The sequence below is a fragment of the Thrips palmi genome, unplaced genomic scaffold (assembly GCF_012932325.1).
Source record: "Thrips palmi isolate BJ-2018 unplaced genomic scaffold, TpBJ-2018v1 HiC_scaffold_5, whole genome shotgun sequence".
Classification (NCBI taxonomy): Eukaryota; Metazoa; Arthropoda; class Insecta; order Thysanoptera; family Thripidae; genus Thrips; species Thrips palmi.
Window position 1 is genome coordinate 15399165 of NW_023144632.1, and position 18303 is coordinate 15417467.

General features: G+C 60.8%; 1 protein-coding gene across 5 annotated transcripts in view; it reads right to left on the reverse strand.

Moving 5' to 3' along the window:
- LOC117651339 (protein Fe65 homolog) overlaps positions 1 to 18269 on the reverse strand; it is a 58719-nt gene extending 40450 nt beyond the window's left edge. The window contains exons 1-5 of one of the 5 annotated variants that reach the window (XM_034395275.1): positions 18134 to 18269; positions 10494 to 10531; positions 5037 to 5083; positions 2074 to 2245; positions 1427 to 1504 (exon numbers count right to left, since the gene is read on the reverse strand). In XM_034395275.1, the coding sequence (XP_034251166.1) occupies positions 1427 to 1504; positions 2074 to 2227 (232 nt within the window). In that variant the 5' untranslated portion in view covers positions 2228 to 2245; positions 5037 to 5083; positions 10494 to 10531; positions 18134 to 18269. Of the gene's footprint in view, positions 1 to 1426; positions 1505 to 2073; positions 2246 to 5036; positions 5084 to 10493; positions 10532 to 12937; positions 13028 to 18133 lie in introns of those variants that run through there. The other 4 variants (XM_034395276.1, XM_034395277.1, XM_034395279.1 and 1 more) reach the window with 4 other exon arrangements.
- Between the last annotated feature and the right edge of the window lie 34 nt (positions 18270 to 18303).

Consider the following 18303-nt stretch of genomic DNA (forward strand, 5'->3'; position numbering starts at 1 on the left):
GGACTCGAATGGAACGTGTGACCCCACCAATGGATTCCCCGTTCGGAGAGCAATCCAATGATAGGGTCACACGTTCGGTTTGAATCCCATTTAGCGACTCTGGAGCTCAAAAGCGTCTAGACTGTGGCCCGCCTCTACCGGTCTTCTGGCCCACTGTGCTGTGAGGGTAAAAAATTGACCGCAGACATGTTCCGTACTTGTTCTGTACTTTTTCAACGAGTGTTGCGCGCTGGCTGCTTCGCTGCGTTGCGGCCCGCGCCCCGCCAACCTCGCTCCGGCTGGGCTGCCTGGAGCGTCGCTGCCAGACGCACCCTGCAGCCTGCTGTGGCGATCAAACGGCCGTCGTCGTCACCGTCAACCCTTGATGGCGCACCAAAACCTACAACGACCGTTTGGGTCGCCTTTCCGTCACTCTCTCTCTCTTTCTCTCTCTCTCTCCGATCGAATCCAGACGTGGGCCGCGCGCGGCGCTTCCACCTTCCACTGAAGGCGCTGCTGACAGTCCATCGGGGTGGACCGGCCGGCCAGCCGCGCGCAATTTGGCCGCACAGCGTGCGACTACACTGCCTTCTCTTCCACTTTCTTCCAGGACACTTCCACGAGAGCGACAGAGACAAAGCCCCGCCGTGCGTGGAATCAGTCTGGGGGCAGACACAAAGCGAATACCGGCTTGTCTCTCCCCTCGCACCCCAGCGAGACGAAACAAAAGGACGAGAGAGACAGGGCAGGGACCTGGCTGCGCCTCGGCTGCGCCGGCCGGTCTACCTACGCGACAGCGACGGCTCTGGACAGCCCCCGCCAGGGTTGTTGGCCATCCCGCCCCACAACGGCAGAGCCCCGCCACGCCCCGCCACGCCCCGCCACGCCCCGCCACGCCCCGCCCCACAACGGCAGAGCCCCGCCACGCCCCGCCACGCCGCCACGCCCCGCCACGCCCCGCCACGCCCCGCCACGCCCCGCCACGCCACGCCTCGGCCAGCTAGCGGCTGCCTCTCCTGCATTTCCATCCGGGGAATCATTAAACTCAAGTTGCGACGTCTCTCGGCTCCACTCGGCTCTACACTCGGGTCGCTGCGTCGCCACGTCGCCGCCGGCCGGGCGAGGACAGGACGACACTGCAGACGACACTGCGAGACGTCCTGCCATCCTGCAGGACCTGTGGACGGATTTCGAGAGTCGCTTTCGGCGCTCTGTTTCTCTCGCACCTCTAGAGAGCGACAAAAACGACTCTCGGAATCTGTCTGTCCACAGACACCGAGGCAGCGAGGCAGGCAGCGCGCGGGGCAGACGGGCCAAACTTTGACGCGGCGAGGAAGAATAATGAAAGAGACTCAAGACGAGCCAGACGGGGAGGAAGGGGCGAAAGGGGATGACTTTTCTTGTTTTCTCAGTCTTTCTTTTCTTTTTCTTGCCTTTCCGGTCTCACCTTGGTCGCGCTCCAAGTCGCTGCCCGTCCCACTGGCTCGGCCATCGTCGGGCATCATCATCAGGGGGGCCTTCTCCTCTGCCAGCGCCAAAGGAGGAAGTAAAAACAAAAGGCAAAACAAAAGCCATTCAAAACAAAAACAAAAGCAAAATAAAACAATGTGCGGAAGCATAAACAAAACAAAACAAAATGAAAAGTGGATGGAATTCAACGACTAAACAGGTGTCACAAAATTAAAACAAAAGATAAAGTACAAAACAGTGCGGGTGCTGCTGTCAAATTAATGAGTCTATGAGAAATCAATGGACGAACTACTGCCACTGGATATGACCCCGTTCGACGAAGCCGATACCCCGGCCGCACAGTGGGCTAGGAGACCGGCGCAGGCGACCGAAACTCTACACGCGTTTTGAGCTCCAGAGTTGCTTGACGGGTTTCGAACCGAGCGTGTGGCCCGACTAATGGATTGCTCATTCGGAGAGCAACCCATTGGTGGGGTCACACGTTCGGTTCGATTCCCGTTCAGCGACTCTCGAGCTCAAAGCTCGTCTACAGTTTTGGCCGCCTCCGCCGGTCTTCCGGCCCACTGTGTGAAGCCGATACCCCGGCCCCGGCCGCCGAGCCGTGTCAATAAACAAGGTGCTTACCGAGGAAGATGTCGTCGTTGTCCGCGTCCATGGCGCTCAGGGTGGCCATGGCGAGCAGCGCGAGGTACGGGCTGTTGACGCCGTTGACGCCCACGCCCAGCGGCACCACGCTCAAGCACTGCTGGGGGGAGCGCAGGATCTCCCCGCACAACATTCCAGCACGGCACGCCTCCTGCCACAGAAAAGCCACCATTCAAATTTTGTCCCTCTCCAGACTGACTTCGGTGCGAGAGAGACAGCCGCCACGACTCTCGGGACCAGTCTGCTGCCTGCCCCTTCGCGCGGCCAGATTATTCTCTTTGCTTTCGTTTTGCGTCGATTTTAACGAGTTTTGGGACTGTGTGCTCGCTCGCGCTTCAGGTGGAGTGCCAGACGCAGCGCCGCGCAGCGCGACCCAGAACAAACAAAGGACTCACGCCATTTGCGAGCAATCTCCGGTTCCAGCCCTTCCAGGCCCTTCAAGCCCCCAGCTTCCAGCGCGGCAGCGCGGCGGCCCAGGACTGCGAATCGGGTGCAGGGCCAGAACCCTGACGGCGGCGGCTCTCTCGCACCCAAGAGTCGCGGCGCGCACCTTGCGAGTGCGAGAGAGACAGACTCTGGGCATTGTGAGCCGGGCACGCAGCAGCGCGCAGCAGCCAGCCTCGATATCGATTCAGTAAATATTTGATGGATCCCCGGCCGGCGCGGCGTGTCCTCCCGACACTCGCGGTCTCTCTCGCTCTCATTCCGACCCTCATTCCGCCTCAAATTCGGCCGCTCTCGCTCCCTCTCCGTCTTTCGTACCCCTCGGCCCGGCCAGGCACGGCCAGGCTCGGCACGGCCAGGCAGCACAGCGCCGCACTGGTCCACATCTCTCCAGGCCTCTCCAGGGTGAGGGTCCCACGGGACGAGGCGGGGCGGGGCTGGGCAAGGCCGCGAGGCCGGCATACACTTGGATCGGCTGGATGGACCTTGGGCCCGTGTGTCTGAGAGAGAGAGACAGACAGACAGAGAGAGAGAGACAGAGACAGACAGAGAGAGAGAGAGAGAGAGAGAGAGAGAGATACAGACAGACAGACAGACAGAGAGCGCCCCCAGAGGCGGTTCCTTCGACCAAGTTACGATATGTAGCATCCCATACTGGTCTGTCCCTGTCGGATCCTTGTCCTGAGCACTTCGCTGCAGAGGGGAAGGAAAAGACGAAGGAAAGAGGCGCGAAGAGCGAAGAGGACAGAAAAGGACTGGAAAGGGGGAAAAGGGCGAAAGAATGGAAAAGGAAAGAGGGAAAGGGGTAGGCGGGGTCGGCCTGGTCACTCGCACGCTTGGTAGACACGCAACGTGTGCGGCGGGGCGGGGCGGCCTACAACTCCAACCCCCTACCCCTTACCGCTCGGCCGCCGACATGGCGGGGGCGCAGAACAGGGCAGCTTATATTGCACGGAAGAGTTGTGGCGGCGGTGGCGCACTGCTGCGGCGCTGGCAGTGGCAGTGGTGGCACTCACTACCAGTGTGTGTGCGTGTGTGTTTGTGTGTGTCTGTGTGTGTGTGACCGCAACGGCCGCGCAAAACCGCACGCCCACGCGCCGCGGGGAGTGCAGAGGGGCTGTCGTGTCTACGGGACGATTCCGAACTCACTCTCTCACTATCCCTCCCTCTCTCTGTCTCTCTCTGACCCGTGTAACTTCAGCACGGTCGGTGCGAGATAGAGAGAGACAGAGCCACAGAGCTCTCCAGCGGAAGACCTATGGGTGAGAGAGAGGGAGGGAGGAAAGGGAGAGAGAGAGAGAGAGAGAGAGAGAGAGAGAGAGAGAGAGAGAGAGAGAGAGAGAGAGAGAGAGAGAGAGAGAGAGACGTAGCACTGTTTGGAATGAGGCTACGCAGGGGGTGGAAACGGCGCTGATTTGGCGGGCCATGGCTGCGGCGATGCGTGCACGGCCGTTGTTTGTTGTTTTTTTGTGGTTCCTAGAAACCCACTTTCTAGCTAAAGTAGACATCTTATGCACAAATCCTGCACGTGTACTTCTAGAGTAATGTTGTCTCTTCGAGAAAATAAGCCCGTTTTGAAGATTTGAAACCCACAGGACGAGTCATGGACATGTTTGTAACTTGTTTTAAATGGCTCATCCGCGTTCGGGCGCGGCGATTCTGGCCTGAAAACGCCGAAAAAAATGTAAACAAGTTACAAAAATGTGAATATCTCATTTTGTAAGTATCAATTCGGCCCAAGGAGCTTATTTGCTGATCCTTCAACCTTACTCTTTAAGTACGCGTTGAGGTTTTGTCGTTAAGACGACTACTTCAGCTGGAAAGTGGTTTACCAACTAACGCGGTAAAGTGGTGAAAACGGCAAAAACGGCCGTGCACGCATCGCCGCAGCCAAGGCCCGCCAAATCAGCCCCGTTTCCACCCCCTGGGCTACGCCACTTGCCGTGTGCCGAGGGTTGTTCTGCTTTCTGGTGCGGACCAGTGCGGGCCGGTAGGAGAGACTGGGGGCAGGCTGGGCGACTGGCTGGCCCGGTCCGCGGGCTACTCGCCGTGCTTGCCCGGCCCTCCCGGCCCTTGCCCTGTGCCTTGTTGCCTCCAAGACCGTTTCAACAAGTTTTTCTTTCTGGGCGTTTTTCGTTTTTATCGAGCCCCCCTGGTGCACCGTTGCGTGCTGCGCAGTGCTGCGTTGGCCGGGCCGCGGCGACGCGTGGACTGGCGCGTGGACTGGCTGGCTGGCGGCAACAAGGGCTGACTAATGGGCGCGCTATCGCCCGGCCCCGCCCCGCCCGGCCCGGCCAGCGCTGCCACCGGGCCGCGTCGCTCCGTCTCTCTCGCCCCTGCGGGCCTAGGGCGGGCCGCCCCACGAGTGCGAGAGAGACGGAGAGCTCGGCCGGCGCGGACTAATTGCCCACCGCCGATGCCGTCCGCGCTCTCGGCTCTCGCGCCAATCACGAATCGTTTTGAATAAATGAATTGAGTCGCTTTTCCAGAGTACTCACCGACCACTAGGTGGCTCGCAGCAGCCGCGCCCGCCGCGCCAGCGCTCCTGGAAAAGGCGGAGAGGGGAACGTCAAACAAAGACAGAAAGACTCGGGCGCCTCCGCGTCGAGTTAACCACGTCAGAACCAAAAGAACGAAAACAACGAGCAATCGCTTTTTCTCCAGCGAGCGCACTTCTCGCGCTGCCGCACAGTGGGCCAGAAGACCGGTGCAGGCGGTCAAAATCCCGGACGCGTTTTGAGCTCCAGAGTCGCCAAATGGGACTCGAACCGCCCCACCAATGGTGCTTTTCGAACGAGGAATCTATTGGTGGAGTCACACGTTCGGTTCGAGTCCTATTTAGCGACTCTGGAGCTCAAAACGCGGCTGGAGTTTGGCCGTCTGCGCCGGTCTTCTGGCCCACTGTGTGCTGGAGCTGGCCGCTCGGTCCGATGGGCCGGGCAAGGCCAGCCGCGGCCAGTCCGGCCAGCACACTCGAAGGCATCCCCGCGGCAAACACCGCGGAAACTTAAGTTGGTGCAGCCAGGTTTTTATTGGGGCGCATACAAAACTTTGGCCACAAATGCGCAAATGCAGCCCCTGGGGCTTGGCCGCTTGGCGAGTCCTGGACCTACCAGAGCGCGGCCAGGCGCGAGCCCCACCCAGGCCCGCTGGCCAACACACTGGAGAGGGTGGAGCGACTGGAGGGAATGGAGGGGCTGGAGAGACTGGGGGGACTGGAGAGACTGGAAAGACTGGAGGGACTAAAGAAACTGGAGAGACTGGTGACACTGGAGAGACTGGAGCGGACTGGAGGGACTTGGAGAGACTGGAGGTACTGGAGAGACTAGAGAGACCCACGCCCCGCGCCAGCCGAGCACTCCGTGCTGTGCGACTGGGTCCCTTCTACTCCCCTTGTCCAGGGGCGTCGACGCGTCCGAATTTCAGGGGGGGGCAAGCGGCCCTCTGCCGTGCGGGTTGCCTACCTTCAGGCGTTTTTGTTAAGCGCACAAAACAAGGAAATGTATGGGTAAAAGAACGAAAAAGGGGATAAACAGGTGACTAAATATCTTGCATTTAATTTACAAGGTTTGCTTGGCTTGACTTCGTTCGTACCGTTGAAAACAAGTCTGTGCCTGCTGCTATGTACTCGGTGGGTGTCGCGGCCACCGAGCGATTCGAAAAGGTTCAGCAAAGAGCGAAGTAAATCCTTTTTGGCCCGAAATATTGCCTCCTTTTGGCCCGAAATGTTGCCCCCCCCTGCCCCCCCCTGGACAAAACTTGGGGGGGGCATTGCCCCGCTGCCCCCCCCGGTGTCGACGCCCCTGCCCTTGTCCGTCCGTCCGGCCGGCCATTTAGGGCCGCTCCACTTGGGGTGTGCACTCCCGAGATAAGAATATCCCCGGGCACCTCTCTGGGCGAGTCTCCCGGCGAGTCTCTCGGCCACCCCACCCTTAAATTACAGTGGCTAGCTGCGCCCGCGCTGCCCGCGCTGCCCGCCGCACGGCACATGACGTCTTCTTCCAAGCGCGTTCCAGATTCCATCGCCGTGCTGTGTCCTGCCCTCCCCTTCACACACACGCACAAATGCGCGCGCGCGCACACACACACACACACAACACACACACACACACACAGCCATACACACACACACCTACACACATTCTCCCCCCCCCCCTCTCTTCCCTATGCATAGGGAGTGGGATATTGAAACGGTGCGGCGCCGGCGGCACAGAACAAGGAATAAATAAAATCAAGTCGGGGCCGAGATGCCGCTTCTGCTGCTGCGCACACCAGAGGGACCTCAGAGCGGATATTTTCCTCCCCGGGAATTCCGCGCTTTCGATTTGGTTTCGCCGCCCGTCTCTTTTTCGTCTGTTTCCATCGGTTCCTTAAGTATTGCGAGAGCACGAAACAATTTAGCAGCTTGGCAAACACGTCGCGCCTTGGTTCCCACGAAATAAAAGAGGATTGATGCGGGTGATGGAAACGGCGACGAAGTTGCGATTCAGCGCGACCGATGAAAAGAAGATCGAAAGACCGTGGACGCGTTGTTCAGCTTGGTTCAGCGAAGCGAAGCCCTCGACACCCGAGCAGCCCACCACCACACTGCGAATTCAGGAGTGTCAATCAAACGCGAATCCTGTCACAATCGTGCTGAATGTTACGTTCGTTTTATACGGATGCCAATCAGGCCGCATTCGGGCTTGGCCGATTCACATGCAAACGACCCTGGCACAATATTCAAATGGACGTGACACGATTCGGGTTCAAACGACACGTGCGATGTCACATTCCTGGATTCGGCTAACGTGGTGTCCAAGACCCTCCCCACGGCCGTCTTCAACGCGGTGTCCGAGACCGTCCCCAAGGCCATTCCCCATCCCCAAGGCCGTCGCCCAGGGCACGGCGTGGCAGCCAATTAACACTTCCACGCGATTATGCCGATAGCATCTCTGGAACACATTGGCACGTTGCGTAGGGCTGCCAGCAGCAGACTGATTCCGAGAGTCGTTTTTGTCGCCCTGTCGCTCTCACACTCACGAGCGTCCCGTACAGGCGCGAGAGAGACAGAGCGACGAGAACGACCCTCAGTTTGCAGCCCCCTGCAGCCCCGCTGCGGTGGAGAGGCGGCGGGCACCAGGCCAGGCAGGCAGGCCAGGGCCAGGCCAAGGCGAGGCGGCCAGTAAGGCAATTACCAGGCGACCCTTGTTAGTGGCCGCTCCGAATAAGTACAGTACTTTACGACTTCGGAAAGCACCCGCTTGAAAACCAAAACTGCATGCGTCTATCGGGAGTCAGGATGCGTTATTTTCCCCTAAGTTTTTATTTCTCACATGGCAAAATGACTGATAATTTCCTCAACCCCCGGCACAAAAAACAACCTTCACCGTGGGGCTGTGCGCGGGGCTGTGCGCGGGGCTGTGCGCGGGGCTGTGCGCGGGGCTGAGGCTGTACGCACGCTCACGCACATCGTGTTCTGCGCAGCGTGCGAGCGGCCCCCCGGTGACCCCCGCGACTCAAGGTCGTCGTGTTGGCGGGGCGCGGGGTCGATCCGCGGCGGGGCCCCTCCGGCCCCTCCGGCCCCCTTCTGCCTCCCGGCCTTTCGGCCCGACCGAAGGATCAGCGACTCCACCTGCCCGCTGCGAGCGCCACTAACAAATAAAGACAACAGCTCTCGTCACGGAGAGAGCCACGGAGAGAGCCACGGAGAGAGCCACGGAGAGAGCCACGGAGACAATTCTAAAAGTCTCGCAGTGGGAAGGCTCCACCAGACTGCGCACCAACATTTTGAAGTTGAGATTTCGAGGGAGGTTTTCTCCAAAATACGAGAGGAAATCGACAAAATATCTATAGGGTACCAAGAATTTTCGGAGGTTAGTTTACAAAGTCAGCCGCACCGCCGTAAAAGGAAGACTTTCACAATAGTCATGTGGAGAATCTTCACCACAAGACTTTAAGTGTGAGAGACACAGGCAATGTGCGTCGTCTCAGGCGGTCCACCCCCCCCCCTCTTCACTTTCGGCCAATAAATAAAACAGCCATCTGCTCTGGCCAAGGCGACCGAGGCCCTGGCGGCACGCCCCGTGGGGCACAACGACAGCCCGAGGCGCTTCTGCGCGCTTCTGCCACAGCGGCAGCCGGCCGGGCGGCCCCGCTGGTTGTGGCAAGAAAGTGTCACAAACTCGAAGCCTCCCCGGCGGAGACATCTCATTCGTCGTCGTCGCGGCCGGGCACACATACACACTCACACATACGGACGCAGAGGCATGCGCACACAGACAGGAACGCGACCCCCCCCCCCCACACACACACGGCGCAAAGGAATTCAAACTGGTTGTGGTTATCCAACAACGGTGTGGGGTGGAAGATGACGGCGCGTGAGGAGAATGGCTGACATGTCTCTGTCCGCCCTTACTCCCCCCCCTCTCCTCCTCCCCCTGTAGAGCCGCACGCATCGGAACTGTGACTCTTCCCCTCCCCCCTCCCCCCCGCTGGCCGAGGGCCGAGCGCGGGGCAATAGACGGCTGGGCCCTGCTCGCCCCAATGCGCCCCCTTCCGGTCGGCTACTGGGGAAAGAGAAACTAGCGACAGAAAAGAAAGAAGACCCCTGCCGGACTCCCCGCCGTGGCGTGCCGTGGCGTGCCGGGCCGCGGGGCGACGCGACTCGACGGCCAGGGCGACGCGGGCCGGCGCTGGGGCCTACACCAGGTGGCGCCGTGTTCAAGTCGCCCCGAGAGGCGCCCGGTTCCGGGCCGCGCTCCCCGCCGCGCCACGCCACGCCGCGCCGCGCCACGCACATCCCGATTCGCATTCAGGGCGCGCCGCGTGTCGCCCCTTCCACACGCACACACAGAGATGCCCCCACACACCCCAACACGCACGCACACTCACACACACACACACGCGTCGCAGAATCGAATCGAATGGGGCATTCGCCGGTGGCGCCGCTCATGCCTCTGCGGGGGCGGGCGGCCGGGGGAGCACAGGTAGCGGCGCCGTTGGGGCGTCGGGGCACAGCATCGGTTCAGGGACCCGGAAAATCGCGGTGGCCGACCCGCTGGTACACCGTACAATGAATGAATGATGCAGGACTTCCTGGTGTGGAGTTCGGTCAAAACCCCAGGCTCGTTTTGAGCTCCAGAGTCGTCTCCACTCTTCACCACACTGGAAGTGTGGAGACTGCAACCTCTGCACTTCCAAGTGAGGAGGCAGCAAATTCCACACCTCCGCATCGCACTGGCGGCGTTGAGTCCCCCACATGGTTTTACAGTGTGTGGGCGGTGGAAGAGGCGAGGCGGACGGAGAGACCGCGAAAACTCTGAACGCCAACGCGAGTTCTGCGTACCCGCCGCTATAATACGCAACTCCACCAGAACTATGGAGCCAATACCCGATGCTGCCGCCAGGCTGCCATGTGCCAGGGCTCCCCAGCAGACATTCCGAAAGTCGTTTCCGTCGCTCTGTCTTCCTCGCACTCATAGGCGTCCCCTATAGGTGCGAGAGAGACAGCGACGACTCTCGGAACCAGTGTGCAGGCGCCGTGTAATTATCCGCCGCGTACGCCACTAATTGTCGATACCAACTTGCACCGCGTCGCTCCGCCATGGCTGCGCGCTGCGAGGCTGCGGCGGACGCGCGGGTGGGCGGGGGGAGGGGGGAGGGGGAGGGGAGGGGGGCCGGTCGGCGGCGCGGCGAGCGGATGGGAGCGCCTGCCAGACGGCGCATAGGCCCCCCGCCCAACAGGCGTGCGGGCGGGAGGCCTGCCGGCACTCCGCAGGCTGAAGCTGCGGGGCTGCTGCAGGCAGGCCGTACGAAAAGCAATTCATTGGTGGGGCCAAACGTTCAGTTCGAGCTCCATTTCGCGACTCTAGAGCTAAAAACGAGTCTGGTGGGGTTTCGGCCGCCTCCACCGGTCTTCTCTGGCCTTCCGTCTACTACCCCGTCCAGCGTTTCGCTGCGACGCGCACACTCACCTGATTTAACCGTGCCGCCGCGCTGGCTCCATCATTCACTGCAAAGAAAAACAACAGCAAGGTTAAAGGCGGTTCGACCGAGACACTCTTCGAAAACGCACTGTCAAACCAAGTGTGGAGAAATCCACATTCACCACACTTGGACGTGGGGAGATTGCGGCACTTCCAAGTGCGGAGACTGCAAGCTCCACTCCTCCGCATGGTTTTACAGTGGTGGGGCAGAACGAGCAGTGCACCGCGGCGCGCCGGCGCGTCCGGCGCCCGAAATGGCGCACGCTGGGTCTGCGGGGGTCCGCGGCCACAAAAGGTGCGCTCCGTGCGCAGGACGAGGTCCTCGACGAGGTCCCGGATGGCGTCCTCCAGGATCAAAGAGGGCCGACGGCGCTATTTGCGTCCCTTTGAAGCCCTTGCGGTCCTCGGCCCTGCGCCGCCCGCGCCCCAAAGGGTGGCGCGGGGTCGGAGGGCTCGCCCCGCCGCGCCCCGCCGCGCCCCGCACGAAGGGCGCGTTTAGGGCGCGGTGCGCGTTGTGAGGAGGGGCGGGGCGGGGCGGCCAGGACTGACTGGACATGCAGCGGCGGCCCGGCACGCCACCCACGTCCGTCACGAAGTCGGAAAGTCGGAGCGAGACCCAGGGCCGGGCCGGGCGGCCGGGAGGTCACCAAGCGCTCGTTCACCTCCCCTTTGTTCGCCGACAGGCCGACTCGGCCCGCGACGCGACCGCGCGCCAAGCACGCCTTAAAAATGTAATTTCCACTCCGAGGGACGCGGAGCCGCGCGGCGCCGGGAGGAAATGGCCGCATTCGGGAACACCTGGGATCTACAAGTTATAAGGAGGAATGTAAGTCAAGGGGCCCTTCCCTTCGGCCCCTCGGCCCCTCGGCCCCCCAGCCCTGGCCGGGCTGGGGGAATATCATGAATACTAATTCGCTCCTGGAGGAACCCTCCACGACCCTGCAGCCCTCCAGGTAGGGGGAGCCGGCTCGGCAACGAGGGCACACAGGAAGGCCCCGTCTGACATGAACACGCCGTAGCAGCGCGTAGCACCGGTAAAGCTAAAGCAGAGCATTGCCCTCTGTTTTCAGGCGCAACGCGTTTGCGCTAGGAGTCAAGCGTAACACACTGGTAGAACCAAGGCGCTTTTCGTGAGGTGTACGTACAGCCCGTGCGCCCTTCACGAGGCGTCCAAGGGCTCTTGCACTCCATTTCTCCGATGTAAATGCATGGGCGAGGTCGCCTCGAAGCGCACTCGTACCCTTCAAGAAAGGCGTACGGTCTACAGTGTAGTTCTACGCTTGAAAGAGGCGTATACAACTTCACCTTTGTTTATCAGTGCAGGCTCATACGCCCTGTTTCCCTCTACCTGAACGAGACCTGAATGCATTCAAGAACTTCTAGTCTATACTTCATTTCAAGAGTAACGCCCTGAAGCGTACTGTAGCTAGCCAAGGAGCAGATGGTCCGTATTTCTCTCTCTCTCTCTCTCTCTCTCTCTCTCTCTCTCTCTCTCTCTCTCTCTCTCTCTCTCTCTCTCTCTCTCTCTCTCTCTCTCTCGATTGTTTTTGTTGCGGTGTGGGGCCGGTTTGCAGCTGTGTCCCTTCGACCCCAGCAGGCCGCAGCAGGCCGCAGCAGGCAGCCAAGACAGCCAAGGCCACGACGAGGGACTCGGCCAAGGCAGGCAGGGCGGGCCGAGGGATGGGTGAGTCACCAAGTTAGTGCCCGCCGTCCGCTTGCGTCCGCTACACTCGCTGCAGTCACGAAGCCCACTCGGCCTCGGCCTGCAGGTTGGTTCCGAACACGGCTTTCGTCGCTCTGTCTCCCTCGCACTCCTAGGGCGTCCCGTCGGAGTGTGAGAGAGACAGTCTGCTGCTCGGCCCTGCCGCGATGGAAGCCTCTCGACAGGCTCGTTCCGCACAGCGCTTTGTATCCACTGAGAATGAAAGCGTCATGATCATGACTAAAATTTTGGGCGAGGAATTCTTTAACACCCAAATTTGGGCGAGGAAATTTTCCCCACCCAAATTTGGGTGAGGAAGGTTTCCTCACCCAAATTTGGGTCATAATACTACGGAGTCATAGCCCCTCCTCACCCAGTTTGGGTGATAAAGAAAACCTCGCCCAAAATTGGGTATTGATTAGGGCTTTTTCATTCTCAGTGTCGCTCGCACGCCAACGGGACGCCCCATGAGTGTGAGCGCTGCGGGCAGTCGGACGCCGCCGCTTACAGGTGGCAACCGCAAAACGCGGCGACTTGGCGGCGACTTGGCGGCGACTTGGCGGCGACGCACACCTCCGAGGAAGCTGCTCGACAAAATGGCCACGGGGCCCCGACGACGGCGTCCCGCGGTTGGAGGACAGGCAGCCGCGCCGGGGGAGCGCGGACCCGCCACCCCGACACGGGGTGACGGTGACGGCCAGGACCGCGTCGGCAAGCGTCAAACACATACCTCAGTGGCGCAGCAGCGTGACGACATGCAACAGATTGGAGTACCCGGTGCACGTGCGTCCGGCGATGTCACGCGGCACGGCACGGCACGCACGGCGCGGCGCGGCACGGCACGGGGAGGCGGGCGAGGGAGGCGCGGCGCGGCGCGGCGGCGCAGAGGAACGCAGAGGAACACAGCGGCAGCGCGCCCCGCGCAGCGTAGCGCAGCGTAGCGCAGCGGCCGGGCCTTGGCGGGCCTTGGGGCTGGCGACGGACGGGGTGGCTCGGCGCGCACTGGCCTCACACTGCCGCCCGCCGCGCGCCAGCACGGCCCGCCGCCACGGCCCGCCGCCACGCTGGACGCGGGGCGGGGCGCGGCGGGGGTGGCGGGGAGGGTGGGACGTAATAACGGGCCACCACGAGGACGCCGAGGACGCCGAGGACGGAGTCGGGACGGAGGCTCCACGTCGAAGGCTTATCCTGCGGGGCTGCGGGCAGCTTGAGGGCTTGGGGTGAAGGCTGCCGCCGGAGGGGAGAGGGAGGGGGCGGGCGGAGGCCGCGCTGGTATTGATCGCGCACCCACCCCAGCAGCCTTCACCCAGCGCCCCCGCCGCCCCCGCCGCCCGCGTCGCACCGCATCGCGCAGTTGGGCACCGCCACAACAACGCGTCAAATGGTGATCTCTGACCCCCCCAAGGGCCCGGCCAGGGGGCCCGGCCGCCCCGCCGGGGGCCCCAGCGGCAGGAGAAGTGGCGGGCGGACAACGCGGGCAACGTGGGCAACGGAGTGAATGATTGTCAACAAAACGTTCAGACGATGCGTTCCCAATTCGGTGACGGACAATATAATGTTCAGCAGTTGAGACAATTGTCGAGGCGAAAAGCGTGGCACGTGCACGCCGCACTCTAAGTAAATATGTAGGTTTTGAGCATAAGCTTGTGCATGCGTTTTAAAATGCATTGAAGTGCGTTGTTGCGCATAAATTCGTGCGTTTCAAGCGCGTTCTCAGTTTTGCGCAAAAGCTATGCACGAATAAAACTAAGAAGTAATTTAGAGTGCACCGTCGCCGGCGCGCAATGCTCCGTGCCGCGCCGTAATGGGCACGGCCGGCACAGCGATACGCCCGCCTGCAGATGCAGCCTGACAAATGAAATTTTAAAACTTTATGAGAGCAGAGCGCACAGAGAGCGCGGCACGGCGCAGGGGCAGGCGGCGCTGCAGGCCCTGCAGGCGCGACTGCCGCCGTACTTTGTCGCCAAGACGGCCGAGACCCTCTCTGCTCCAACGACGACGAACGGGGAGCGGGTAAAAACTTGGTGCGCGACAAAATGAAAACAACAGTGCGGCGGTCGGCGGCGGTCGTCGGCGTCTGTCTGCATGTCCGGGCGGCGTCCGCGAAGCCCCGGCCGGGGTCGACGCGCTGCGCCGCGCCGCGCGGCTCGTGGGGCCGACGGGCAGGGAGCGCTGCCGCCGCCCCCCGGCCGCCCGCGGTCCCCGGCCTCCACGACAACGACGACATGGTTGAGCCGCACTGCCTCATCGGGGATCGGGAACGAGGTGCGGGGCTGCGCACAGTGGGCCACAAGACCGGTGGAGGCGGCCAAAATTCTGCGACGCATTTTGAGCTCCAGAGTCACTAAATGGAACTCGAACCGAACGTGTGACCCCGACCCCACCAATGGACTCCTCGTTCGGAGAGCAATCCATTGGTGGGGTCACATGTTCGGTTCGAGTCCTGTTTAGCGACTCCGGAGCTCAAAACGCGTCAAGAGTTCTGGCCGCCTCCACGGTCCTCTCGCCCTCTCACCCACTGTGCGCAAGGCGAGGGGAGCAAACAAGTCTGATCGAACAGGGGAATCGTGCGCCCCAACGAAAGCAACTTCCACGGCGCCCGTATCGCCCTCAATTATTCACGAGTGCATAGGCGGTGTGTTCCGGTCCTGGCAGTGCCTGGCAGGAGCGTGAAGTCCCCTCTGGACAACTTGGCCGGCAAGTGGGCGACAGTCGAGTGCGGACTGCAGCGCGGGCTAGGCGGCCGGCCGGCAAACTTGCCACTCCACTCCAATCCACTCCACCACCCCGCACGCCCCTGCGCCTGCACTGCAGCGGCGGCCAGGCACGCGGATTCCGAACAGTCGTCTCTGTCGCACGCATGGCGTCGCATGGCGCGTCCCGTCAGGGTGCGACAGAGACAGAGCGACCAAAGGACTCTTCAGAACCACTCGGCTGCAGACCCTGGGCCACGGCGTCGACCAGTGCACCGCGATGGCGGATCCAGAAAGCGCCTGGCCTGGGCTGCGCCATGGAGACGCACCGAGTCTGGCGTTGACGCGTCGCGGCGGTGGAGTTCGGGGTGCGGTACAGCATGGGGAAGGTCTGGGAAGGGTTGGAGGGTTGGTTCCAGGGGGTTGGGAAGGATTCGAAAGGATTGGAAAGGCGGAGGGGGAGGGCGGCGACGGATTAACTTGGCACAAAACGCTTTCGCGGGCGCCACGGACCACGCCCTCGACCACGCCGCGCCCCGCGGACGAAGACGATAGCCCCAGGAGTGGTGGTAGAATGCTACCACACGACGGAAACAAACAAACAAAACGAAACGGACTCGGTGGTGCGGGGACACCGACCGTGCCCCCGCGAGTCCGCCCACACCGTAATGTCTCGCGGAAAGAAAAGTAACATCGCCGAGAAGCCGCGGAGCGGCGAGAGCAACGGCCGCGTAGGAGGGCGGCACGGCACGGCGGCACGGCGCGGCGGCCAGGAAGACAAGACCAAGACGTGGGCCCGGAGAAGGGAGCTGGGGAGGCGGACGGGCCGACGGCGAGGCGGACCTGGCGGGCCGCGCCTGGCAGACTAGATATCAGGGGCTGCGGCCATTTTATGAGAGCCATAAACGTCAAGCCGGCGGGGCGGCGCGGGGCGGGGCGGCGGGGCGGGGCGGCGCGGCGCGGGGCGGCGCGGGGGGGGGCGGCGCGGGGCGGGGCGAGGAGGCGTGCACAGCCGTGTTTTATACGTCGGGGCCGCTGAGACGTGGAGGAATCGGCATGAGGCAGGGCAGGGTGGGCGGCGGGCAGACACACAGTGGGCCAGAAGACCAGCGCAGGCGGCCAAAACTCTAGACGCGTTTCGAGCTACTGAGTCGCAAAACAGGACTCGAACCGAACGTGTGACCCCGTCAATCGATTGCTCGTTCGGAGAGCAATCCATTGGTGGGGGTCCACACGTTCGGTCCTAGTTTCATTTAGCGACTCTGGAGCTCAAATCGACCGCCCTGGAAGCCGAAAAGCGCCGCGCCATCCGTCTGCATTAGTGGTAATTACCTACCCCACCTGGCTGCCTGGCCGCCTGCCGGGCCGGCGGGGACGACGGCGACGAGGACGGGGCGCCAAAGAGGGCGGCCGAGCAGGGGCGGGGCGGGGCGGGGTGAGGCGGGGTGGGGCCGGGTGGGGTGAGGCGGGGCGGGGCCTCATCGCCTTACGGCGAGATTGGAGTTGCCGGACTGCAGGGAACCAAAGGGAACCAAAGGGAACCAAAGGCAACACAAAGAGACAGCGGCACTAAGAGAGGCCCTACAAGTCAAGAAGGGATCCAAGGACACAAAGGCGGGGCCGGTTCGCTGCACAGCCTGTCGCAGTCGCGGACCCCGCTGCCTGCAGTCGAGCGTTTCCGCCGCTCCGTCTCTCTCGCACTCATGGAGTGTGCTGGAGGGGTGCGAGAGAGACAGATCCCCTACAGCACACTCCATGAGTGCGAGAGAGACGGAGCGAGGCATGCGGGCGCTGCTGCCTGCAGCCTGCTGGCGCGTCCCCGCCAGTCCCCGCCGAGCGCCGTGGCGGTAGGCAACCCGAGGACGGCGGTGGCGAGCGTGCGGCGAGCCGCCTACCTGCCAGGCGGCGTCGAACTTAGGAGGCTGGACCACACATACCACACATGATCGATCGTGTGCCATTTCGGGACAGTCCTGCTGTGCGGGTCTGCCGGTTTGCCTTGAGTAGCTTCACAGTGGTGGGACCAAGTGTGGAGAACTCAAATTTTTGAAATGCGGGGGTGGAGATTTTTCAGTATCCACACTAGAAGGTGCAGAGTTTGCAGTCTCCACTTTTTAACTAAGTGTGGAGCTCTCCACGTTTGCACCATGCCAAGGGATGTGAGCTGCTCAGGGGAGACTGCAAAATCCACACGTCGAAGTGTGGAAAATCACTCCACGTGTCCAAGTGAGGAGAATTACTCCACTCGCCCAAGTGTGTAGAAACACTCCACACCAGGCAGTGTGGAGCTCTCTACACTTGGCTTGACAGAGCTCGGACGGGTGCAATCGCGACGGGTGCAATAGGCGGTCTCCGAGGACTCGCCCTGGACTCGCCGTGCCAGACCAGGAGACCGGGCCACTGCCATGCCACTGCAATGCCACTGCCATACCACTGCCATGCCACTTGGCAGCCATTCCTGAAATACCTTGGGGGGCAATGATGATAGGGGCAGGGCCAGAGAGTGGGCCCAACCACCAGAGCCACTGGCATTATCTCTCCAAATGCAATCTTGCTGCGTCAATAAAACAAAACAGGACCACAAACTGGGATTGATGGTACATAGATCAAGGTCCAGCCCAGAACACAGAGAGGAAATTTAAATCCTATTGCCAGTTTGATTCTTGAACGCATACGTCAATCAAGCTTGAATGACAAGTGGTACAAATTTTACCCAGAAGCACATTGTGGGATTGAAATCCACCCGTCACACCCTCTCATTTCTTTTTCTAAACAAAAAGGGCCAGATGACTGACATAACCCACAACAATTAAACAAATAATATTCTGACAAGCACAAAGACATCCATCCAAAGTCAGGTCAAATAAAAAAATTTAAAAAAAAACAAAACACAGAGTAATAAGAAGGAGCAGTGCAGGACTGATTTGAAACACATGTGAGGTAGTAGTTAAGTAAAATTCAACAAAACAATACAGCTCCAGCAGACAACAGAATAAAACCTGCCTCAATCATCAATGGAAAAGAGAACGTACATAAATAATACGTTAATGGTACTGTGAAACAAAACTTGCTTTAAAATGTGACCTAAACCAAAATGTTTGAAAGACACAGATAAAGGATCTATACTTGTCAGAACACAAATGGCAGAAGTCCTCTGCTTGTCAACTTCAGCTGGCAAGCAAACGTCTATTTCGTGCAGGAACGATGGAAAAACAACAGCAAGCTGTACATACCTAGGACCCCAAAGAAGTTACTGAAGATTTTAATTTCTCGAGTCGGATAATAACGTCAATAAACAAGCGAAAATAGGAAAACTCTCAGATTTTGAGCCGTCTTTGAGGAACAACTGAAGAAGCGGTCAATAACCATCATACACTCGAATCACATTCTCGAGATATCGAGT